Source organism: Cololabis saira, chromosome 2 (assembly GCF_033807715.1).
Source record: "Cololabis saira isolate AMF1-May2022 chromosome 2, fColSai1.1, whole genome shotgun sequence".
Taxonomy (NCBI): domain Eukaryota; kingdom Metazoa; phylum Chordata; class Actinopteri; order Beloniformes; family Belonidae; genus Cololabis; species Cololabis saira.
Genome location: NC_084588.1, coordinates 39,277,393 through 39,303,080, shown reverse-complemented (window position 1 = coordinate 39,303,080; position 25,688 = coordinate 39,277,393). Strand labels below are relative to the sequence as shown.

At 39.9% G+C, this 25,688-nt stretch overlaps 1 protein-coding gene across 1 annotated transcript in view; it reads right to left on the bottom strand.

Moving 5' to 3' along the window:
- Positions 1 to 3,751: 3,751 nt before the first annotated feature.
- Positions 3,752 to 25,688, bottom strand: part of ush2a (Usher syndrome 2A (autosomal recessive, mild)) — a 275,510-nt gene continuing 253,573 nt past the window's right edge. The window contains exons 77-94 of the mRNA XM_061745247.1: positions 23,395 to 23,736; positions 22,232 to 22,593; positions 21,777 to 22,146; positions 21,407 to 21,688; positions 21,141 to 21,310; positions 18,537 to 18,867; positions 13,454 to 13,660; positions 13,188 to 13,280; positions 12,470 to 12,615; positions 12,267 to 12,385; positions 11,408 to 11,506; positions 11,132 to 11,308; positions 10,102 to 10,185; positions 9,859 to 10,000; positions 9,461 to 9,548; positions 8,875 to 8,940; positions 6,982 to 7,182; positions 3,752 to 4,140 (exon numbers count right to left, since the gene is read on the bottom strand). Of these exons, the coding sequence (XP_061601231.1) occupies positions 4,051 to 4,140; positions 6,982 to 7,182; positions 8,875 to 8,940; positions 9,461 to 9,548; positions 9,859 to 10,000; positions 10,102 to 10,185; positions 11,132 to 11,308; positions 11,408 to 11,506; positions 12,267 to 12,385; positions 12,470 to 12,615; positions 13,188 to 13,280; positions 13,454 to 13,660; positions 18,537 to 18,867; positions 21,141 to 21,310; positions 21,407 to 21,688; positions 21,777 to 22,146; positions 22,232 to 22,593; positions 23,395 to 23,736 (3,369 nt within the window). The 3' untranslated portion in view covers positions 3,752 to 4,050. The remainder of the gene's footprint in view (positions 4,141 to 6,981; positions 7,183 to 8,874; positions 8,941 to 9,460; positions 9,549 to 9,858; positions 10,001 to 10,101; positions 10,186 to 11,131; positions 11,309 to 11,407; positions 11,507 to 12,266; positions 12,386 to 12,469; positions 12,616 to 13,187; positions 13,281 to 13,453; positions 13,661 to 18,536; positions 18,868 to 21,140; positions 21,311 to 21,406; positions 21,689 to 21,776; positions 22,147 to 22,231; positions 22,594 to 23,394; positions 23,737 to 25,688) is intronic.

Below are 25,688 nucleotides of genomic sequence, written 5' to 3'. Positions count from 1 at the left end.
TATTTATAGCAGGCCAGATCACGTTCTGTTATTAGTGGCATTATACGGCCCAAGAAGCTGTTTTCATAAACCCCCAACGCAGAAGACGACTGGAGCGCTCCAGCCTCTTTCCAAGACATGAGACGTTTCACTGGAGCACGTTATCGTGAGATGAACCAGTCTCAGTTTCATGCACATCACAATAAGACGATACAGTGGAGGAAACGGCGAGTTGGCCATGAAATATTTGTAAAAGTGTAAAATGACCAATGTGACTAGTGTCACATGAGCGTTTCGTCTGTCATCTCATGATGTCCGGTACTTTAACTCCAGTCAGAAGCTAAATCCTGAGTGTAAGCAAGACCTTGCCAAAACCAGCCCCCGTCTACCGTTGTTCTTTGCTGATTATTTCTGCAAACAAACATACCGGAACATGTGGTTGCTGTTTGTACAAACATGTTCACTTTGACACACCAACAACAGACACGTACTTAAATCTTCATATGGATGCGTTGACGTGTGCGAAGGTGCGTTAACGCAGACATACAAATCACTGTTCCAGAAACCTCAGGAAGGTTTTCTAAAATGCAACTAAAACTCAAATTTAGAACATTTATATAAATCCAGAATGTGATGCCAGAAACAGATGAAAGGAAATGGGAAGTAGAGAATCACATTCACCGCTGGTATGAGTTTATATGCAGCTTTCTCTTTGCACATTTTGCACGTTTTCGGATCCCGTTTCTGCTTGCAGTGGCCGACTGTGTTGAGTGACGTTGGTTTTCTGATCACAGTGATGTCACGTTTCCTCATGCAGACGCCTCCTGAAGGGTTCAAAGTCACATGAATCCTAGAGCAGTTTCTGTCCTTGCTCTGAACTGACGGTTCCTCAAACTCCCTGAATATTTTACAGTATTATACAAGGTAGTTGTCGAAGACCCAAGCTGTTGCACTTTTTCATTAAAACTGTATGCATATGTCTTTGAATCGACCAAAATAGCAAGCGATGATGCCATGACCCATCCCTCGGTCTTTGGTGGATGCTCCTTTTGTGTCTGATCCTGACGCCTCCACCTGTCACCAGTTCATCTCCTGATTGTAGATATACATTTTTATTTCTTTACTTCTCTCTTTTTCTATGTTGCTGGCATCCAAATTTCCTAAATGCAGTTTAGCTGGTCCGTGAAAGGACTGAAACTCATTTGGCATGTACTTGTGTCGGATAAACGTTCAGCGTTTTTGTTGCATTTTGGAAACCTGTCCAAGTTTTCTGGGAACTGAGTTTGTACATACATGTTCATATAAGACTTGTATTGATGTGATAATATTGGACCTAAACCCGTTTTTCCCTTGCACTACAGAGACTAATGTCACAGTAACTTGCTTGTGTTTATTTTAGATGAGAATATACAGTTTAAAGTGTGTTTCAGCACATAGTTGTTTGTTTGCAGCTCGTTTTATCTGTAATGACTCGACTCTTCTCCGGCTACGTTTACATGATATTACAGCCGGATGCTAATGACCTAAAAGAAGAGCATATCTGTTTATTTAAACTTTATTTTGTATGTTATTGTTTTACTTTGTGAGTGTGTAAGAAATGCTGCATGGTGTTATATTATTTACTGCTGCCTTCAGAACTTATCAAATATAAAAATGATCAGAAAAAAAGTAATTGTTGATGCAGTTTGAATTACAGCTGTGTTCACTATAACCTCTCAACTGAGCGTTTTTCTTCCAAACATGATGGTTTTACTGTTTTTCAATATGCCATTTACACAACAACATCTTTTTAATCCGTAGACGGGAAGAACTTCAGCAAGATGACGTTTGATGACCGGGATTTTAAAGCAGAGCTCGCTAAAAAGAGAAGTAGTCACAGCTGAGTTTTCTTAAGTTTGGAGCGTATGTTTTGTTTTGAGCATCACAGAGGTGTGTGTGTGTGTGTGTGTGTCTCTGAGTGTGTGTGTGTGCACCTCCCCTGCGCTTTCATTTCACTAACCTTCCCACTCAGACGGTCTCCTTTCTGAGACGGCGTCTGTCGTCATTGTGATTTATGAGTTTAATAAAACCCTGCGTGTGTTTGTGTACGTAGCTCAGGGCCATACTGTCCCTTACAATCACTCCACGAGCTCTCTGTTCACAGCCTCTCCCTCCCTCCGTGGCTGACAATAGCTGTGAATGCGGCTGCGAATGCTTTCGAAGTGCCCTTGTCAGATTGGCGTCCTTGAGCGAGGGCACGGTTGTTACTGCCAGTTTGTTAATTTCAAACTTGCCTCCGTGTCCCCTCGAGGGACGCAGGAGCAAAAACTAAGCTCCGGCTACATAGTTTTGATGGAGACACCGTCTTTGTGTGTGTGTGTGTGTGTGTGTGTGTTTGTGTAAAATACCGCGAGTGGTAACTAAGTCTCGGTCCAGCTGCTGGCACATCTGTGTTGTACAAATTCAGCAAAAATGAGAATTCCTGGACTGGCGTGTCTGCTCCGGAAACATGAGCCTGTCATGAACACATTTAGCCTCGGTAGTAACGTTCAGCGGGATGCATCCAGACATTAATCCACTGTACAAACTTCTGTACACAAAAACATATCAACAAGTCAGCCGTGTGGATGAGCAAGCTTTTCATTTCAAAACTGTATTCCTACATGTTCAAATAAAAAATGACACAATAGTAACCTCACCGTGGAACGTTCACGTATCTCAAATAGAATTTATTTTTCTTTTTGTCACTGTAAAACATTTATGTATGCACACCTTTTTTTTTTAAATTATAGCTCAAATATTAAAGTGGTACATTTGTACGTTTATTTTAAATTTATGCTTGACATTTCAGTCCACCTCTGAATAAAGAAAGATTTAACTGTTGCAAGATGTCTCAGTTTCTTTGTTTTTTACTACAGAAGAGCTCATTTTGCTCAGAAACTGCACTTTGATTCCAATTCTGCTGAAAAAGGTGGTAAATAAACAAGAAACAAGGTCCGGTACTGATAACGTTGTCCTCATGTTTCAAATATATTTTGGATGTAGAAAAAGTAAAAATGCAAGAAAATGTTACTTTGGATATTTTTTTGTTTAATAATTTGCCAGAAGAACCACCAACCACTTACTATCTATAAATAACACTTTTAAATACAACCATAAATAATACTGCCAGTGTAAAAAAGAAAAAGGATTTGACATAATACAGCAGATGCAAATGACATAAAAATATTAAAGCTCGTCAACATTACACACAAAGTCAACATCTGTCTCTAATAAATACTTTCTTCCAGGTCTCTGGTATCTTAATAAGATCAGATTTGTAAATAATCAAACCAGAATATTGCAGTTTTTTTCTTTCCATTTTGAACCTGATGTTCTTGACAGAGAGATAAAACACTTGTTCACAACAGGTGCAGAATAACTTTACATCCCAATAGATGGATAACTTACATCTGGGTTGCGGTAAACAGTAAAGCCTACGACGACGTGTTAAATCAATCTCAGACTGAACTTTCAAGTTTCATCATTTATATTCCTTACAGCAATCAGATCTGTGATTCCCAGCCACATTAAAAAAGAAACAAAAAAGTTGGCATTATCTGTAGTAATAACAACGCAAAGGCCACAAGTTTCATTACAAGTAAAAGACTCCTGAAAACATGGAAACCAAGCTGCATATTGAGTATTAATCCATCTGCGGTTGATCTAATCTATCTACACTTTTCAAATTAACTAAGCTAACAGTTGGCAAGTAGAGATAGTTAATCATTATCAAACATAAGCTAAAAAGGACTGTTCTGGTTGATGCAACATGCTGCATGATTACTAAATACACATTTATTCAAGCTATGAAGTAAATGCAGCCGTTCTATCCCAGTCTTCACAGTCCCAGCCGACCATGTCCTCGTGTGAACAACTGTACGCTCACAGACGTCTCATCGCTGCCTCTGCTGCAGTCAAGGCACGAGCAGGGGACACGCACACATGGGCTACAATAAGACGACAACAAACGGTCTCGGCGTTTCACCATCTCGGCTAAAAACCAAGCCTGCAAGGTGACTGTGATACCTGATTGTTTGTAGGAACCCTGTCCTACAGGTGAGTGTCGGCGAACATGGTGTGCTCCTTCTTCCCAGAGCTTAAAGCCTTGATGGCGTCCACAAACTCATCTTCCTCCACATACTGGGGAAAAAACAAAAAAACAACATCTTACACTTAAAGGCGGAAAGCATGATGTCATCAATAAGCCATTCTGATTTGTCATGGCAGTAAAACGCAAGAGCATCAGTGTTTGGTGATTGTTCATCCGACTTGTCTATGCCAGTGTCTCCCAACTTGTGGTCCGGGCCCCCCCTGTGGGGGCGCCTGAGATCTCTGGGGGGGGTGCAAAACTTTGTCTGCTTTGAGGATATTCAATTGTAAAAATTATATTTGCGCATGTTAAATAAATAAAAAATAACACACCTAATGGAATACTGTAATCCAAATCTCTATAAACCCACATAGTATTTTAATATGACCAAAATATATTTCTAAGCTATTTAGCAGGATAAAAACTTAATAACTTAATAACTTAAATATTACATCATTATTCAACATTTAATCATACTACTACTCCGACAGGTTGTTAAAGGAAAAATGTAAAAAATGTTTGCGCCCATATTAAAAAGAGACATTTTACAGAAATTATTTTATGTCCTTGCAATTATTTTCTGTGCGTATTTTATACATTGGTGACACAAAACGAAGGTGAGAAAGACAAAGTCATATGTATACAGGGTAAACCAAAGAGAAATGTATCACAAACACATAATTAATGTTCATTTTTTCAATTAAAGATTTGTAATGAATCACTTTACTCTTTTGGTGCTAGTATGTATGGGTCGGGGGGCCCGGCTGGTCTTAGACACAAGTAGAGGGGGCTCCAAGGAAAAAAGGTTGGGAACCACTGGTCTATGCCATAAAATAAGACAGCTGTTATTGTTTTTTAAAACTTGCATCAGCTGACAGTATTTCCTTCTCATTTACTCAGCAGAGACCGACCCTTCATCTAATATTAAACTTTGATCAAGTCTGGCACACACAAAGGAATAAAAGTCCCAGTAAAGTATGTACATGATTCACATCTACAAGATAAAGCCGTGTTTGAAACGGAGGGGAAATATAATATAATCCTCCAGACAAAACTAATCGCTGTTTGTTTTAACAGCTGTTGTTTTAAATGACTCAAGTGTGATCCGACACACAGAGACAACACGACGTCACCCACTGGTCTGCAAACTGCCGGCTGGAGCCTCCAGTCTGACATTCGGCCGCCCCCGTCTTGACTTTTTGTACCAAGAAGAGGCAACATTTGGACAAGAGGGTGGAGCTGACAACTGATGGTGGAAACCTGACTTTACAGAGACATGGACCGTTAAGGTCAAATATTTGTTTAATTATAGACTTATTAGTTTAATTATACTTTATTAATCCCCAAAGAGGAATTATATCTTGAAGTTAGCTTTCAGTATTCAAAGGTCTCTTGGACATCATAGGTATTGATAAGGAATTGAGGACCAAATTCCAGCAAAGGGGGAACTAGTAATAATGTAATTTAGTTGTCACAAAGCTTGAACGTCTGAAGGTGCTGCTAAAGCAGGATAGTCGAAAACTCAAACATGAGAGGAAAACAGAAGAACAATATGGGAACAGACTGAGAACTAAACTGAAGAAATAAAGAGAGTAAACTCTACAAAGTTCCTTGGCGTCCTCATTGATGACTGTCTAAACTTTAAATGTCATATACATCACCTTGTGCAAAAATGATCTAAATATGTTTTTCAAACTGAGACACCTGCTTCCACGCTCTGTCACTCTTTATAAAACCTTGTTTGAACCTCATTCAAATTACTGTAATATTATTTGGTGTAATACCTATCCCAGTCATCTAAAAAAATTTTACAGAAAAAAATTATCCGTGCCATCTCCTGGACTGAATTTAATTCACCTGTTTGCCCACTATGGTATTCTTCGCCTTAAAGAATATAATTACTTCCATAATGCTTGTACAATATATCAGGTGGTCTCAGGTTTGAATCCCAGACTAACACAACTCATCCCAATCTCCGCTGGTCCCCAGCACACCCACAATATGAGACATAAACACCTTATTATAGGAAAACAACGTAAACTTGTGGGAACAAGTATGAGTGTTGTGTGTCGGGGGCCACAGATCTGGAACGAGTTGAATGATCAGCCTTAAAAAGTCACAGTCCATCTCCATATTCAAACGCCAGTTAAAGAAACAATTGTTAAGCTCATATATATAAATGTACAATTCGGGACCACAAAATGTTTCACTTTAAGTGTTTGTAATGTTATGTCGTAATGTAAGTGGTAGTTTAGTATAAAGTGCATGTTGTATTGTTAAGTGTGTATATATGTGTAAGTGTATGTATGCATTCCTGTCTAATGTATGTATGTTCATTGGCTCCTACCATAAGCTTTTTATTCTCCAGGAGACCAATTCACATGTGTGTGTGAATAAATCCAAATCAAATCAAAATCAAACTATAACTAACTCAGAGGAGCTGAGGAGACCCAGATAGACAATCAAGACAGAGTAGAACAGAGATACAACTATTTCATAATAAAAAAGGTAAACCTAAACACAAAAGTCCTAAAGCAAAAGACAGCCAGTGAAACCAAAGCTGTCACCTAACAAAAGATCCCAAGAGCTTCACAACACCTCTGCCCTGGTGAATATGTTCATCTTTTAGAAACAGAACCGACTGCTCCAAATGCTATTGTCTGTTCTTAAATACGAGGAGCGTGTTTCATCACATCAGAGTGTGCAACCATCTACAAGGACCAGATAACAACTGGAAGATAAAAAAGAACAAACTCAGAAGAAGGCTGACTCGTTCCTCAACTTCAAACTCAAACAATGATTTATAGTAAACGGACAAATAAATGGTTCTGGTCGTCATCAGAGTTTGTATCTGCTCTGTTCCTGTCGTCTAAACATATCTGCATCCTCACCAGTCCAGAGTCTTGTCCCAGTGGGTTGTCCCAGCTTCCTTCATCCATCATCAGTGCCTTCTTGTCGATCAGCTGACTGACGCTGCTGTGCAGGGAATTCTGGGAGTACGCTTGAGTCAGGCCTCTGTGGCTGGGGGCCCGCAGGACAGACATGGGGCTGTAGCTGGAGCTGCTGCTGGGGATCTTTGTGTCTGCCAGACCCTGCAGAGCAACGTTTCAGTCTTAGAGTGATCGTGTTCAAAATCATTTTGTAACAGTCTTTTAACGACTGATTTGGCCCATCACATGTACAGGACTGTCTCAGAAAATTAGAATATTGTGATAAAGTTCTTTATTTTCTGTAATGCAATTAAAAAAACAAAAATGTCATACATTCTGGATTCATTACAAATCAACTGAAATATTGCAAGCCTTTTATTATTTTAATATTGCTGATTATGGCTTACAGTTTAAGATTAAAATTCCCAGAATATTCTAATTTTTTTTTGTATAGATATGTTTATTGAGGGCATAGCAAAAAAAAAAAAAATATTTACAATAACAATATAATTATCAATATCTCTCCCCCCTTTTTTTTTTTTTTTTTTTTACCTTTCATAACATTAATTAAACCAACATAAATAAATAATAATAATAATTTAAAAAATATATATAAAAAAATAAATAAATAAATAAAATAAATAAATAAAATAAAATAAAATAAAAAAAATAAAATAAAAAATAAAAAAACCAACACACCCCTCTCCCCTTCCCTCCCTCATATGGTCAATAGATTACATCATTCAAAATAATTTTACATATGTCTATCAATACTAGAACAAAAATGAATAATAAATTAAATAATCAAGTCCTGTGTAAACACATTCATTAACATGGTAGATTCAGATCATTAGTCCATTAAAAGCAAAAAATCCAAAAAAGGTCCCCAAGTAAGGTCAAAGTCTCTGTTTTTTTTTCTAACGGAATACAATATTTTTTCTGGAGTACAATATGATCCAAGTTCATTGACTGTTTGGGTCCTGGGGGGTTTTAAAATTTCCAGTTTTTTAAAATACAATTTTTTGCTGCGGTGCCTGCAAGCAGAATGAAATACTTTTTATGATAGGTCATATTTAATGAACTAATATCTCCCAGTATCCAAACTTTAGGATCAAGAATATGGGATTTTGAAATGTCAGAAATTGTTTTGATGACGTATTTCCAGAAAGCATCTATAATCGGACAGTTCCAGAGCATATGGAGCAGATTTCCAGTATTTATTTTGCATCTTTGGCACATGGCAGAGACCGCACCATTAAATGTATTTAATTTGTAGGGAGTGTAGTAAATTTGATGTAAAATATTGAATTGAATTTGTCTGTGTTTGGTGGATATTAACATAGTGTGTGTTTTTTCTAATATTCAAATTTTTTGAGATAGGATATTTGAGTTTTCTTAAGTTGTAAACCATGATCAGCAATATTAAAATAATAAAACGCTTGCAATATTTCAGTTGATTTGTAATGAATCCAGAATGTATGACATTTTTGCATTACAGAAAATAAAGGACTTTATCACAATATTCTAATTTTCTGAGACAGTCCTGTATGTTACATGTATACATTTGAGGATATGCCAGTTTAATGCATTACATCTCTTTCCCTCACACACCACTGATGTCATGAGAGTGGGAAGTATCCACACACAGACCAAGCATGCAGATGCAAACACAGACAACATGCGCGGGAGGGCAGTCCACATAAATCCACAGTCCCGTACCTCTGAGCACACAGTGTAGCTTTTAAGTATAACGTTGCTGATCTCAACACAGTCTGCTACAGTGTCAAACTGCAGGGGGACAGTAAGATGACATTTAGGGCTTTGGCGGTGAGAGAAACAAGGAAATAATCTTACTCTTGGACGGTCATGAAGGAGCATAGAGCTGGAGAGATGTTTAGAGCACAACTCAGGACATGGCCTCTGAGAGAGAGAAGGACAGAAGGAGGGGGTGGATGGAGAGAGTACAGATCCCAAAAATAAGGAAGAAAAGTTAATAGAACAGAAAAAATTAATAAAATGAGATTTAAATGAATAAATCAATGTTAATGTCGAAAGAACTGCAGGACAAAAGGGAATGAAAGTTTTATGAAAGAAAAAAGTAAACCAGTTATGAGACAGCAGGATTTATTTTCAATTAGAGGAACTGTAACTATATTATTACATTTTTCTATTCTAACTATAAAATGCTTTTAGAGGGGAAAAAGTTGCATGCATGCATCATACTCTTGTTGTCATTTGTAGTTTTACAAGAGATGATGAGAGGATTTGATTTAAACAACCATCCACTTACAGATGGATGACTGACAGACTTGAACATTCTGGTTCCAGGTTTTTCTTTAACTTAGCACAAATGTTAGATAAATCCTTGTATTATTTCAAAGTTGTATTTTCCCTTGTAATCATCAGTATTTCTGTGCTGCTCGTTCTGTCCGTGTCTCACCTTTTGCGTCTCTCCCGAAGCCTTCCCGGTCTTCTGGAGCATGACCAGTGGAGGGCGCTCTCGAGCTGATGGATTCTTCCTCAAGGCTCTGAAAGGGGGAGAAAGACATTCCCACTTTATACCTACTGCTATAACCCTCCTAAATAAATAAATACGCTTAGCCTTTTATGTTGTGATTATGGTTTATGTGCATGTTGTATGTATGTACTGATGGTTTCTTGTTGCTGGACTCGCTAGACCACCTTATTGCAAGGCAAATTCACTTTTGGGGTACAATAAAGTTGAACTGAACTGAACTTTTTTGCTCATGTCTTTCATCTAGAAATGTTTATTTAAAATTATATACACAGGATAAGAATAAATAAATTTTATTGTGTTAACCCTTTACATGAAAATACCTTTGTAGAACCAGGCCCAGCAGGATGGCGAGCAGAAAGAGCCCCAGCAGGGCGAACAGGAGGATGAACCACAGCTCAGAATACACAGGTGTGGTTGACATGCCGACACCCTGCTTACCACTATCCGCTGGCTCGGGAGGGCCTGCGTTAAGAAAGAGTGCAACCATGTTTCACTGCAGGTAGTTTTTGCATGTTTGTTGCATAAATACATCTTTCTATTATCAATGATTTCTGGTGCGTTACCCAGGCCTGTGACTGGGCTGTATCTGACTGTGGGGGTGCTGACGCTACCGCTGTCCGTGGTACATGTCACCTGAAAGGACAGAGCTACAAAACAAAACAAAACAAAGACAGAAAACATGTTGGTTAGAATCATAGATCACTGTCAAGCTTAAATCAGGTTTTGTTGCACTGCATACCCAGTTTTTTGTGTAAATAGAGTAGCCTAAACATTAAAAACACATTTAATGTTATGAAGTTCCTCCTGTGCCATCAGAGCAGCTCTGACCCGGTGAGACCTTTGAGTATACTTGAAGGTATCAGAAGTACCAAGAAGTAAGCAGATGATCCCTTAAACCCCAGAAATTTTGACGTGGCGCCTCCAAAGATCCAACTTCATTTTTAAGGACATGACACATGTGCTCCGACAGAAGGTGAATTTGGGGGATTTGGAGTACAAGGTCAAGTCAGCACCTTCCAATCTGTCACAGTCCTCAAACCACTGCCGATACATTTCCCAGAGTGGCAGGTGCATTACCTCGCACAGTAAGAGCACTGTGATCAGGGCATATTGCAGTCGAGACGGGGTGATATATTTTACGTAGGTGTTGCTGTCAAAGTGAGAGCCACATGAATGCCGCGATCCAAGACTTCCCACCACAACCTTGCAGACATATGTATCATACCACTTCCACTGCCGTCTTCCAGTGCTCCGTGGTTTATTTCTGACTCTCACCTGCTCAAAGTAGACACTTTCAGTGGTGGACGGGGGTGAGCGTCGGTACTCTGACACCTTCCTACCAATGTTTACGTGATATATTTTCATGAACTGCTTCAGTGAGCCTGAAACCAGATGTCCTTTCATGGAGTACTTCAACTACTGCAGCTACTAAGCACTGAATACTGGGAAAGCCCAAAATGAGCTCCATTATTGGAGATGCTTAAATCATCATGATTCAGCCAAAACCAAAGATCATTAGATCCTCCTTACCTAAGATTTATCTACCTTAGACACCAATGTTGAATGATGCATGTCTGGTTTAAGAGATCTTACTTTTCTTCGAGATGCGCTGAATGTGAAGAAAGCTGTAAAACCCGGTGTAGACCCTCAGCTGGCTCTCGGTCACTGTGTACTCCTTCAGGTACCCGTTGAGAGAGAAAGTCCCCGTCCAGTCCAGCCAAATCACCGTCAGGTTGCTGTCCACTGAGAAGGGAGACACATACTGGGGGGCTGAAGGAAGAGACAGAGGGGGAGGTAGGAGAAAGTCAGGGAGTATTTTAAATGCTTTGTATAACTGCTTAAGTGTGAGGGAGTGAATGAGTGCGTTACCTTCACCGAGCGTGTTCACAGTCGTCCAGCTGGAGGCAGTGCTGCCCATGTTATTGAAGCAGGCAACGCTCAGCTCGTAGGAGGAGTACGGCTGGAGACCTGCGGTTTAGGAGCGTTTCGTCACAAAAACATATATTTTATTCAACTCCAATGCAGACATCATATAGAAGGATGTGACTTGTTTCTGGGGATCATGGATTTAGAGCGGTTTTCAGGACTTCTTTATTGATAATGCACTCACTCACATTTCTCTAAAATGTTTGTTTTTCCTTTATCGCCAGTGACATTCCAGTCGGGCTCAAGTTTTACACTATTAATATAAGTAAACAGCATCTTCACATCGCATATATATCAATATATATTACCGTATTTTCTGGACTATAAGCCGCTACTTTTTCCATAGGTTTTGAACCATGCGGCTTATACAAAGGTGCGGCTATTCTGTGGATTTTGCTTCCACAGCTCGGGGCGGAATTAGAATCAAAACTAAGACAAAATAAATGCAAAGAAGAATACACTACTTCTTCTTTAGCAGATAGAAGTAGGTAGAAGCAGATTTCAAACAGATAAATAGATAAATAAATACCGGTTATTTTCTCTTGGTTCTGTCCCGTTTTAATCAGCAAAGTTGCTGCCGTGTTAAAAGACACTGTTAGGAAAGGATCTATTTAGGTACAAACATGTACATCATTTACAGTTCAAAATCCTTCTGTACATGTAGTAAATATCTAATCTAACAACATAAATATCTGCGGCTTGCATATCTTTTTTCTTTTTAAATAGAGCGGATGCGGCTTGTATGCAGCGGCTTATAGTCCAGAAAATATGGTATATATAATTTACATATGTGTGGAATCACCTGTAACATTGAAGCTTTTCCTTTTTCCAAAGAAGCAGATTTCTGCTGATCCCTTTATGCAAGGGAGGGGCACAGGCTGGGGGGGCTGCGGGCAAGTGGACCTGAGATGAAGCTCACAGCTGGACACAGACACACAAAGTGAGAGGGATTGTGCTGTACACATCTGTTTCAAGCAATGGCCACTTTCTTAAACGTCTCCTCACCTCTCAATGACTCCGTTAGGCGCTGAAGGCTCATCCCATTCCAGCTGAACAGAGCGTGAGGTCAGGGTGACGGGGCGAGGAGGAGCCTGGCCGGCTGGGGGTGCAGGCTGGGTGTACAGCTCGATCAGCGGACCCTGGGTACAACACTGACACAGTTTCACAACATTAGGGGTCTTAAATATATCGTAATAGTATCTGAGTACAATAGTAGTCCAGAAAAAAAGGATTACCGTATTTTCTGGACTATAAGCCGCTATATTTTTCATAGGATTTCAACCATGCGGCTTATACAAAGGTGCAGCTATTCTGTGGATTTTTCTTCCACCGCTCGAGGCGCTCTAACCGGAATTAGAATCAAAACTAAGACAAAATAAATGCAAAGAAGAATACGCTACTTCTTCTTTAGCAGATAGAAGTAGGTAGAAGCAGATTTCAAACAGATAAATAGATACCGGTTATTTTCTCTTGGTTCTGTCCCGTTTTAATCAGCAAAGTTGCTGCCGTGTTAAAAGACACTGTTAGGAAAGGATCTATTTAGGTACAAACATGTACTTCATTTACAGTTCAAAATCGTTCTGTACATGTAGTAAATATATAATCTAACAACATAAATATCTGCGGCTTGCATATCTTTTTTTTTAAATAGAGCGGATGCGGCTTATATACAGGTGCGGCTTATAGTCCAGAAAATATGGTATATGATCAGGCGTGTTATTACCTGATAACAGGTGCAGGCTTCAATTCCTACCAGGTACTGAGTGTAAGGACGTAAACCGTGGAGTTTTTGCTGACGAAATGTACCCTCCGAGAGCTATAGGAAGTGAACAGCGCAGGGTGAGATGTCTTTATAAGTTGTCACATAATAAAGAATGAAAAGAAAGTGGTTCAAGAGAAATACAAAGAAAAAACGAGAAATGGAAATAATGATATAAATCAAGGAGTTCTTGTTCAGGGGATGGTCGGATGCAGCAGCGGCAGCTTTACCAGACTGTAGTTGTTGTGATCCACTGAGAACACTCTGTAAAGACTAACAACCCCATTAGGCTGGGATGGAGGATGGATGTCCACGACTGCTGATGTAGCCGAGACATGTAGCAAAATAGGCTGGCCGACGCCCTGGGGTGGTGCAGGTCCCGTTCTCCCACTGACCCACGGGCTGGCAGAGCGACCGGCTGAGTTCACTGCCCACACCTGTCGGTCAAAAGCCACGCATCATATCAGCCAATAACACGGTTGAACTTCACACGGACAAAAAGAACAGAGAACGCATGACACGAGATGTGGTATAAACCTTCTTCCATTGTCTGTATTTTACATGAATTTTATAAACTCGACATGATCAAGGCTCCTCTTAATTAACCAATATCCACCAGATCAACAGAGGAGTATGAATTCATTCTCTGAACCATCCATCAAAACCACCATCAGCAGTGAGAGCAAAACCTTTTCACCATGCAACCCAACACGAACATATCTGCATGACAATTACTTTTCACCTTCATCAAGGAGTTATTCACACACTCGCTCTCACACACACATATGCTGTAATCTTATTTGTGCGCTTGTATTGGGTATAATTAGACGGTGTACACAGCACAGGGTCAAGCAGGGTGGAGATTTGCATGTGTAAGTCATCTGCAGCCTGTCAGAAGTAGTGCAGAAGGCAGATGGATGGGTCTGAGCCTTAGTCTTCAAAGTGTGTGTCTGTGTGTGTCGTTTATTGTTTGTGGCTACGACTGTGGGGTTTGCGCGTGCGTGCGCGTGTGCTAAGAGTTGAATTAACCTCAATAATAGTCAATTAGGCTGTGATCAATCAGACTGATTGATCTAAGTGGCAGAACAGATGGACTGAGATGGGAGAGGGGAAAGAAGAATGGAGGATGGAGGGATTGGAGGAGGAAAGGTGGACAAGACGGAGGAGAAGAAGTGGGACTCAAAGCAGAGAAACTGGGAAATTTTATTTGGGTATTTCTTGACAGGAACCGACATGAACCTGCTCAGATGTACCAGTGGCACTGATCACACACCAGGAAACTGGGCTTTTGTTTTTAACCTCTTAGTTAAATCTTCTTAGCTTTAACTTAGAAGATGAAATCTGCATTAGAAATTGTAGTTCATGCTGTACTTCACAATAGCTCCATCTTTAAACTTCAGATCAGAAGATATTATCTTACAGCATGTGGACTACACAAGCAGCTGACAGGATGAGCTCCATAAACACGAAGAAGCAATATTTGCCTCATTGCCCAACCACGACAGGTTTGTTAAGAAAATAAGATAGACTTTTAAAAAATTACAGTCATTTTTATAGTTTTTTGTTTTTTTTAACAGACTCAAAATTAATTGGACAAATGTAATTAAATCAGATGCCTGAAGTACGTAACTACGGGTTAACCCTCTATAGTCAATAAAATATTTAACATTTACCATTTATCCTCGGGTTATCCGAGAATATAAAAAGGACCTGTATTCATATTTTTTTTTGTAATAATCACAAAAAAAAATCTCTGGTGACCATTTGTTAGACAACAAATGCTTTTGATACTCTAACTCCTTTATTTGAGGAAAGTATGGAGCTTTCTCTTGATATTGTCAATTACCAAATATGGTCACTTGCCTTGTAAAGGGTTAAGGATTGCTTTTAATACTTGTTCTTTCCTGTCCAAAGACTGTTGGAGTGTAACTCATGAATATAACCGATATATTCTTCATATATTGCCAGGCCTTTACTGTAGCTGCTGCTTGTGTGTGTGTGTTTTTCTTTTTTACTTTCAGTTTTTTCTGCAACAACTGAAAAACACGCTCATAGGGGCCAAGATCAGATGCCTGACTCAGGTATTTAAGCAAACTTGAAGGCTTTTTTTGTCGTAAGAAGCAACTGAGTTGCTTTTACAGTCTTATTTATTATTTATTTATTAGTTTTGAAGCACACGTCATAAATCTTTGTTCCACTTGTATCAGCAGTTACATCATTAATAAACAATTTATTTGGCAGCCGTGCAGACCCACGCCATCTCACTACATTCTCTGATTATATCAACTCTCATCATTTTTTTTTTCATGTTAATTTTGCTAGAGTGATGTGTAGAAATAATATTTGAGCAGAACTGAATGTTATAGAAAAATGCACAACAATGTGAACTTTTAAATGAAATGAACTAATATATTAAAGCCTACTTAGTGGTTTACATCTTCAGGTGATCCACTTTATTACACACATAAAGCTTCCACTTGATTGCAGACTTTGACAACCTATTCAAGAGTAAATCTTGAATTGATTTTATCTTGTGAATTGTTTTTTTCCCCACTAATAACATAATCCTACTTTTGTTAACCTCTTTGAAATATATCTGAAAGTTCATCTCTCCTGGTTAATTTAAACCCCATGTGATGACATTTAGAGGCAAAATTACAAAAACTGTGTACATGTCCAACTATAAATGACTACACTTCGATTTGAGGAGTAAAAATAGCTCAGCCTCTTCTGGTGGTTTGTTTTAAGGAGGTGTAATTTGGGGAAATGTTCAAATCAGTGTGGACCAGAGGGTGATTCTGAAAAGAACGGAGAAAATGAAAATGAGAAGTTAAAGGCAAAGTGAGTCTATTAAAAACTCACTTGAGAAAAGAGTAGAATCCTCATTTTTTTGTCACATAAAACGTTTGAGCTATGAACTAGGAGAGGCGAACAGAACCATCTCATGAATGAGCTACTTTGAACTAATAATGTTATCACTGAATAATATTAGTATTACTGAGCAGCAAACCGAGGTGATTCCACCCTACAAATGACTGATCTATATGTTTCTGTGTGTTAGCAGTTACGTCTGTTATTATGGCAACTGTATCATTGTCTGGACTGTCCTTTCTCCTGTAATCCAAAAAGCCAGAACCGTTATCACACTTCCAGCACCAAATATGCTTTTTTTCTGGATGACCTAAAGAAAGCTATATAGCTGAAAGGTTTCCTCTTACATTTAGTATATAGTGCTTACACGAGAGCTGTAACTTTACTTGTTGCTTGAAACAGTTGATGTGACTTGCTTCTGTTACACATTCGGAAACTTCAGCAGAAGAATATTCTTACCCAGCAACAACCATGTTCCTCTCCCCATAGCAACACAGCTATAGCCAAAACATGACGCAAGACTTTGAGTGAGATTAAAAAGTTTGTACCTCGTCGTCAGAATGGAGAATAAATGTTCAAAATTAAAGTCAGCCCGGATCCCCTTGCCCTTGATCCAGTGCTAAAAGGTACAACTCATCTCTTCATCCTTATATCATCTACAAACTTTTTACTGCTTTCTCTCCACTCTTGTCCTCTCGCCTCCTATTGGGCCGTGAATTGGCTTGTTAGACGCTAAATAAAAATATATCCCGTTAGCTGCCATGGCAGCAAAAGAGCCGCCATGGCAACAAACGACTTCAGTACACTTCCAGACAGCATTTGAGGCTTTTTATTGGCTGGCTGGACTGCGGACTGGATCTCAGCGCTCTGATAGGCCAACACAGTAACTTGGCGGGTGCATCTACTTGGGGTGAAGGGGCTAAGTTGTGTGAAAGTGGGCAGTAATTAAAAGTAAGCATAAAGCTGTCAATAGGATGTTATGACCCAGTGTAATTAGCCTAATATGATTTCTCTCTCTGCACTGTGGTGTGCTTAACTCAACTGACTCGTCCTTGTGTACGGCTAACAAAGAGGGGGAAAGGATGAAGGCTTGATGGTAACAGATTACCAGCAGATAGACAGAAAGACAAACAGGTAGGTGATTGGCAAAGTGGACATTCTGATAAGTCAGACTGATAAAGTGCCATTTAGTGACAGAAAACTGAGATAAGGGGCTCTAGAATAACTTCCTGGATATTATTTTCTTTGCATCTGTCTCCGACACACACACACACACACACACACACACACACACACACACACACACACACACACACACACACACACACACACACACACACACACACACACACACACACACACACACACACACACACTTACAAGCACTCTCGAACACAGCGTACAACCGAAGTACATGTGTTCATGGCCAATACACACATATCAACAGCTTGTCCACGTACCCCAATCCCTCACTGGCGAATCCTCTGGGGACGTGTAGCGGTCACCATTAAAAGGTCTTTCCAATACAAGTTCTGTTACCAAGGAGGCTAACAGTTAATTCGATTGGCTGGCTGGTAATCAGGAAGTGGGGTGCTCAGAGGGCCCAATGATTAATGGCTCTGTTGCCCGCTCGTCATCTCCCAAAGCTCCTCCCTGCCTCCCTCCTCATGTCATAAATTAGGACCCTCGTAAATAAAGACGGCACCACAATCAGGCAAACTCAATCAATTACATCGGTTCTCTGGCCTCGGCTCATACGTCTGACAGGCAGGAATGCTAATGTTATTGTTGCTTCCAAAGGGCTAACCTGTCAATTAGTCTACAAAAGCACAAGCACAACAGCATGAATATGGACCGCTCCATTTAACACCTGTCTGCTACTCGTGTGTTTATGTGTTTGCGCCTGTGATTGTTGGCATGTATGGATGTCGCATTAGTTAATGCAAGATGATCTGATTGAGTGTTTGACCAGAGGTTTGGAGACATCTCATTGTGAAAGAGGAATTTATCCTATGATGCGTCAGCGACATTGGTTACTGCTGCACATGAGGCTCACAGAGAAACATTTAAGTCTCTTCTGTCTGAAAGGAGAAGACAGAAAGCAGTGATTGTTTCTGTCAGAAACACTGTCAAGTGTGTTCTAGCTGTTTTATTTCCTATTATAACTATTTGTAACTTTTTGCCTTTATTTATTTGCATCACAGTGCAAAAGCTCTGGTATTTTGCACTTCTACATCCTTCAAAAATACATCTGGCTGCTTCAAAAACAGTCCAAAACATGGACACACACAGAAACATTTTATATATATTATATATTTATATATATATATATATATATATATATATATATATATATATATATATATATATATATATATATATATATATATATATATTTATTTATTTATTTATAAGCGTATAAAAGCACACACAGATTTATACCTGGTACTGGTATACAGTGTAGGGCTGGAGTCTGCTATCTTTGCATGAAGTAGAGACATTCCTGCAGACAACTGTTGCTGCTTCAGCTCTGTGAGTATCAGTGGTGAGGTCCAGCCTGCGGTGCACTTCATAATGAAGGATTCTACCACTTGGCTGAGCCGGAGGGGCCCAGGTGAGCAGGAAGCTCGTCTGCAGGCCGGTGTGGGCATCAGGCTGGAGGTCTAGCAGTGGCGCCGCCTGTCCAGCAGGAGGAGCCTCCAGCGTAAGTACAGATGACCAGTCACTGGAAGCGCATCCCAGCACCGTGCAAGCCTCCATCCTCACCTCATACCTGCACACGCATAGGAACACAAACATAGAACGAGTAACTGTGGGTGGGAAATCACACAAACATTTCACACATGTTTAATATTTACAACATTTCACAGTTCTTCACAGGCATTGGGCCTGATAAATGTATAAAAACAATGCTTCCTCTCACAGTTCCTTTGTCAGATTTATTCGGTCTTGAGTTTTATCAGAGTTTCTCACATCACTTTCAGTACCACACCACCATCATTTTAAAGCCAGACAGATCAAATAACAGTCCAGCAACTGGAGTAGTTATTTATTTAAAAACAGCTTGTTCGTCTCGCCTGAATTTCCACTGGAGCCCACAAGACTGCAATAACAGAGATTGCATTACTAGGTTACTGTGCTTTTGAATAATGACAGAAACAAATGAAAGAGGGGAGACAAAGAGAGATTAAAGGGGGGTGGACGGAAGTTGAATGGACAGAAAGGTCACCAGAGTGAGGCCAAGTGATCTTCAGATGATAAGGCTGATGAGCTTTTATTATCTGGATCTTATCACCATGTGCACATGCTCATGTGTACACTACCATACACTCAGGTACACTGGCAGACACACACAGAAACAGAAATACAACTACACTCGCACTCCTACGCATAAACACAAACGCTGTCTTCAGTCTACTCGGTCGTCTTTGTTTAAGAAAGGGACTGTCACTCTCACTATACATTACTGGCTCTAAAGCATCACAATCTTGATCGTGTCCATCAAAAACACTTTTTTTCCCCTAGCAAATCAGTTTTGTGCATTAGTATCAGCACACTAGTTTATCACAGACATCATGAATATACTTCAACACATTCCAACGTTTCTTGAAAGGTGTTTAAGATTTACATTTTAATTTCTACAGTGATTAAATGCAAACAAAATGAATGTGGCTCCTGTGTCCTTGTGACCTGTGATCCCAAGTGCACTTTTATTTTTCTGTTACCAAGAGATGGCACTCTGCTCCTTTACATCTCTATTGCTCCACAAACTCTGAAATCATTAGTTTCACAACTTTGAAACTAATGACCTTTGCATCCTACTTGAAAGTGTGTATTAATCAATGTGATCACTCTTAAACAGTTGATACATATATATATATATATATATATATATATATATATATATATATATATATATATATATATATATATATATATATATAAAACATATATTTTGTAGCTGTTTTCATAATTTAGATAAACCAAAACCATCATAAAGAAAACACAGTCCTACATTTATCAGACCCTCGCATCCATCTTTATGGCAGATTAAGTCGTACGATCGCATGTATGTGATAAAAGCGTCCTGGGCGTCGCTGTCTATTCACTTTGGACGGTGTGAAGTCAAGCTTTGTCAAACTGAATCCTGGGTTTTGTGCATGGCAGAGGGAGCGTTGCCTCCGTCAAGTGTTGGGCATTTTCAACTTCAGAGCAAGCATGGGCCCATGAAATTGCAACTACACAGCTTGTGCTAGCCAATGAAACTGTACATGGAGACGGAGCTGTTTCAAAGTCCACGGCTTATTCATGCTTAACATGACGCTGCTGTGTGAGTGAACGGCTAGGATGTGACAGTCGGAACCTGTCTTTTTAAAACCTTTAACATTTATGATTTTTTTTGTCTTTTTGTCATTTATGTATGGTGTCAGAACATAAAGAGCTTTACAAAGACTTAAAAAAAAAAAAATTCAATTGTACCAGACAGTTTAAACATACATTTGATACACAATAGTTGCTGAAAAGAGTCGACATGTTGGGTCAAGAACAAAATAACTTTTCTGGAAAACAGTCTCTTACCATCTCTGAAGCATTTTGAGCTTCATGGGTTAGAAACTCGCCAACATGCTGCCTTTGACTGAACTATGGATTTAAACAACTACTGAAGACAACAGGAAGGCATCTGTCTGAAATCTGAAGCTTAGAGGATAATAACCCACTGCATTATCAAATCCATCAAAAAGTCACTTAAAAAGAGGAACTGACGGGCGGGGGGAAGTTTGACCCTCAGCCCAGATTTGTCTTCAGAGCATTGACATGATGGAGTTTTATTGTACAGGCAACTATTCAGATAAACTCTCAATGAATTGTGGATGGAGACAGGGTTAAGACGAGCAACCTGCCCAGACTGTGATGTTGTTGTTTACATGATCAACAATTTATCTTGATTGTGCTGACTTTTTCCTGAACTACGTTTGATTATTAAACCTTTGCACACAAGTCTTGTACAAAAGAAGTCTTTTTTCTGGAAAAGGGACTGATACCGACCTATAGTAAGGGGCCAGCCCGTGCAGAACGGCGTGCCTCTCAGAAAAGGCCCTATCTTCTGGGGTGAACACTGTGCTGATGACACGAAGCTGGACGGGATCCTTTAGATACACAGTATAACGCACAATGTCTCCATTAGGACGAGCGGGACTCCGCCACTCCACTCTGACCTGGTAAGATTAAAAAATATACAGCATAAAGATTATTCAGTAACATCTTTAAGAATTCTGTATTCCAGATAAAGAGTGAATAAGTGAGGGATCCACCTGATTTGCCTCCAGGGCCGTTAATGTTGGGAGAGCCACGCCGGAAGGGGCTGATGGGTGGGTCTTTGCTGTGGCTACCTTGCTGCTGACAGCACCTCTGCTGTTGTTGGCCCTAACAACGTAGCTATACTGCATGCTTGGTAGCAGTGTGAAGTCATGGTAATGTGTCTCTGTGCCAACATAGATAACCTCCCCATTTCTGCGGAGTTCATAGCCAGTGATGATCCCATTAGGGTGCTGTGGGGGTCTCCAGCTGATCTCCATTGACTCTGGACCAGTAACCTTTACACGAAAAGGTCAAAGTTAAAATTGATTGACCCCACATTAAATCAAAAAAGGTTCAATTTTTAAGTCAAACAAGAGAAAAGACCTTAAGAGTCGGGTCGGCCAGGCCGGTGGGAGGAGCCTCCTCAGTAACAGCAGACGTGCTCGTGCTGGTAGTGCAGCCACCACTGGTACAAGCCAGCAGAACCAGTTCATGTGATGTATGCGGCTGCAGATTTAGCAACACCGTATGGAGGTCACCCCCACGATAAGCCTCCTCGTTGTTCAGGTTCAGCACATACTCCATCACCTCACCATTCTGCATCAGTGGTTTACTCCAAGATATATTCATGCTATTGGTTGTGATGGCGTCCACTGAGGGAGCTTCCACTTTAGTGGGTGGAGCCTCTAGTGTGGTGATGTTTGCCTGAGAGCTGGTTACACATCCCTCAGATGTGCAGGCAATCATGGAGTAGCTAAAGAAAATATAAAACAGAACAATGGTTACTGGAAAAAAAAGTAGTTGATTCAAAATTATACAGGAATGAAAGAGAGCAATACCTATATGATGAAAACGGTTGCAGATCTTCATCTATGTAGGTGAGAACAGTCGGATCAAAACTGAATGAGAAACTGACATTGTTTCTTTGGATCCTATAAGAGCGAAGAACTCCATTAGGCTCCAGAGGAGGGGTCCAGGTCACCAGCACTTCACTTGGACGGCCTTTGAGATGAGTCAGTGTGGGAGAGGCTAGTCCACGGGGAGGAGCTTGTCTAGTTGTTATCGCCACCCAGGGACTGCAGGTGCGTCCGGCCGGGTTGTGAGAACAGACACTAAACTCGTATTGTGTCCATGGACGCAAATCCGTCACTGTAAAGGAGAGGGTTTCAGGTTCGTGTGGGGGGGGGTTTCTGAAGAGCACCTGTTGAGAGAGTGTGGGTGATTAGGGTGAAATATTCCAGCAGCCCAGTGTCACCAAATTCAGAAATAATGATTGTTGTCTGCAGAGGTGTCAAGTAACAAAGTAAAAATACTTCGTTACCTTACTTAAGTAGAAATTTTGGTTATCTATACTTCACTGGAGTAATTATTTTTCAGACGACTTTTTACTTTTACTCCTTACATTTTCACGCAATTATCTGTACTTTTTACTCCTTACATTTTAAAAACAGCCTCGTTACTCTATTTTATTTCGGCCTTTAAAAAAAAAACTATCCAGTTAAATTGCTCCATCCGGATAGAGTGAATTTGGTCGTGGTTGTTTCAGATGTTCTTGTCCAGTTTTGTTCTTACATCCGTTCCCTCAGATTCCTGCAACTAAACTTGGATGTACATTCCAATAAAGGTTAGGATAAATGATAACATGCCTCTGAAGTTTGACTTTTTGCACCATTACAATACTTATAGGCAACTAGTCATCATATCTTCTGCTCTCTGAAACACATGTTAATGCTCAATAGTACACATATATGGTTCTTTAATATATTTGCATTATACTAAGATGCATTCATTTTCAATGGCTTTTGTCCTTAATGACTTTTTTCCACCTTACATTACTTTTACTTTTATACTTTAAGTAGTTTTGAAACCAGTACTTTTATACTTTTACTTGAGTTGATACTTCAACTTCTACAGGTATTTTTAAACTCTAGTATCTATACTTCTACCTGAGTAATGAATGTGAATACTTTTGACACCTCTGGTTGTCTGTAGTTTCACCTACTTTCCCCCCATCAATATCCTCTTCATCGCTACTTCCCCTCCTCTTTTCTTTCAAACTTCTCCCAAGTAAAGAATACTCTCCAACTGGCCCGTTGGGCTGGGAGGGAGGGCTCCAGGCGAGCAACACGTGGTCTGGGCCGATGGAGTCAATCCTGGGGGGCGGCTGGAAGGCAGGAGGTGCTGGTGCTGTGGTGATGTGCTGAGGAGGGGTGTGGGCGCAGCCTGCTGAGGTGCAAGCTTCAAGAGTCAGAGAATAAACCTTCCACGGCTCCAAACGGCGAAACAGGAAACTGCGTGATAGCCCACTGAACTCCAAGTTCCCTTCACTGTACACATTATACAGCTGGATGGGAGATGATGGAAAAGCGGGAGAGTGAAGGAAGAAAGGAAGCATTAGAGGAAGAACATACTAGTACCAGTACAGACAAAGATGGAAGCATTTTGGAACACAGGAACTGACAAACTGTCAGATTTTAGTTGCTGTGCTCATCAACGGATGATAAGAGTTATGATACCAGTGCCATTTTTTATTCCTGATTTTCCTGTAGGTTTTTTTTTTTATAACCTGAATATTACTGCATACACTACGCATGTTCGCAGAAGCACTAATTGGTGGTGGTTTAGACAGAAATGGCTGACGAACCTAAGTGTTCTCATTTCCAGTTGACAGTTACATTTTGTTCTGATGTGCTGAGAGACCGACTGAGTGGGAGGAGCACGTCCAGGTCCTGTCATTTCTCAACACATCACTGACATATTGCTGATAGCTTTACAGAGAAGGATATTTGAGTAAATTCCTGCCAGGTTTATCATGTTGAGACTGATGACTCTGAAGTTAGCATCTGGTCCCCCTGCTTCTTCAAGCACTGAAGCCCCCTCATACAAGGTCCAGTTAAAAAGGCCACAATGTTTAGACTGCAACTCTATTAGTATTTGTACCAATACACAGTATTCTGTCTACTCTACATGTTTTATTGTTTTGCTTAGTCCTGCAGAGGAAGCCCTGTGGATTTGGTTTTACCCTGTAGCTTCTACAGAAGAAACAAATATAAAGCTTAAAATGTTGTTGTTTAGTGTACATCAAGCAGCAGGAAGGCCAAACATCCCTTGAAACAATAACTATTTTCAAGCTGACAGTCACTATTATTCCTGGAATGAAAAGCCCGTCATTGCTGTAGTTTTCCCAAGAATTAGCACCAAAGTCCTTATTATACAGATATAAAGACTGTAACATGTTACATGATGAGATCATGAATCGGACATTCACATACTGTATGTGTGTGTGTGCGTGCATGAAATGACAAAGGACTGACATGAAGAGAAGCACATTTCTGTGAGTTTTAAAACAAATTGTCATTCTGGTTTGAGCACAATCTAATGATTGTGGTTCTTGAACTGGACCTGGTCTAAAGTGGGTTCTATGCAGCTAAAAGTAGTGGACTGGCCCTTTTGTATCCTGGTGAAACAGAAGGTATGGATCAGAAGCTAACTTCACTGTTGTCTTGCTTGAAGTTATTCCACCTGCTAAGCCCAACATGAATATATGCTCACATATCCTTCTCTGCCAAACTATTGGCAATATGTCAGTGATATATTGAGAAATGACGGCACCTGGAAAATTTGGGCAATTTTAGCCACTGTCATATTCTCTTCCCTGATGGCCAGGAGTGTTGCCTGGTGGAGAGTGTGTGTGCATGCATGTTTGTAGTATGGATTAAAGTATACAAGTATTTCTAAACATGTCCGGATTAGACTTTTACTAAAATACCAGAGTGAATTCTCACAGTGTCCATCTGCTGTTGCTTCTGTGTCCTTGGCCACAGTGAATGTCTATATGTCCATGTCCATTATGTCCATTACCTTCTGGTATTGTTGTCCTTACCATTGCTGGTATTTATTATAAATATAAGTTAACGGTTAACTGTCACCCATGGTGACAATATATATTGTTCCTGGATTTGCGCGCATTGAACCACAATGTGTGTAAATTTAGGTGAGGTGAACTGTACAATTTGTATTATAATTTGATATAGATCTTTTGTTCATTGTTTTGGTTCAAATGTTGAGACAGGAGGAAGCCTTAAAAAAAAAAAAAAAAATCTGTCAAGTTGTTAATGAGAAACAGGGGTGGGATTAAATACGTTTTCTTCTTCCCACTCCCTTCGAGTGTTAACGAGTTAATTTGTATTTTGAACTTGCATCTGATAAACCTGATAAAGGTATTTGTTTAATTTTATGTTGCATGCAGGTCACTTATGTTATGTTGTATTGCTTGAAATAAAATATGAATGAATG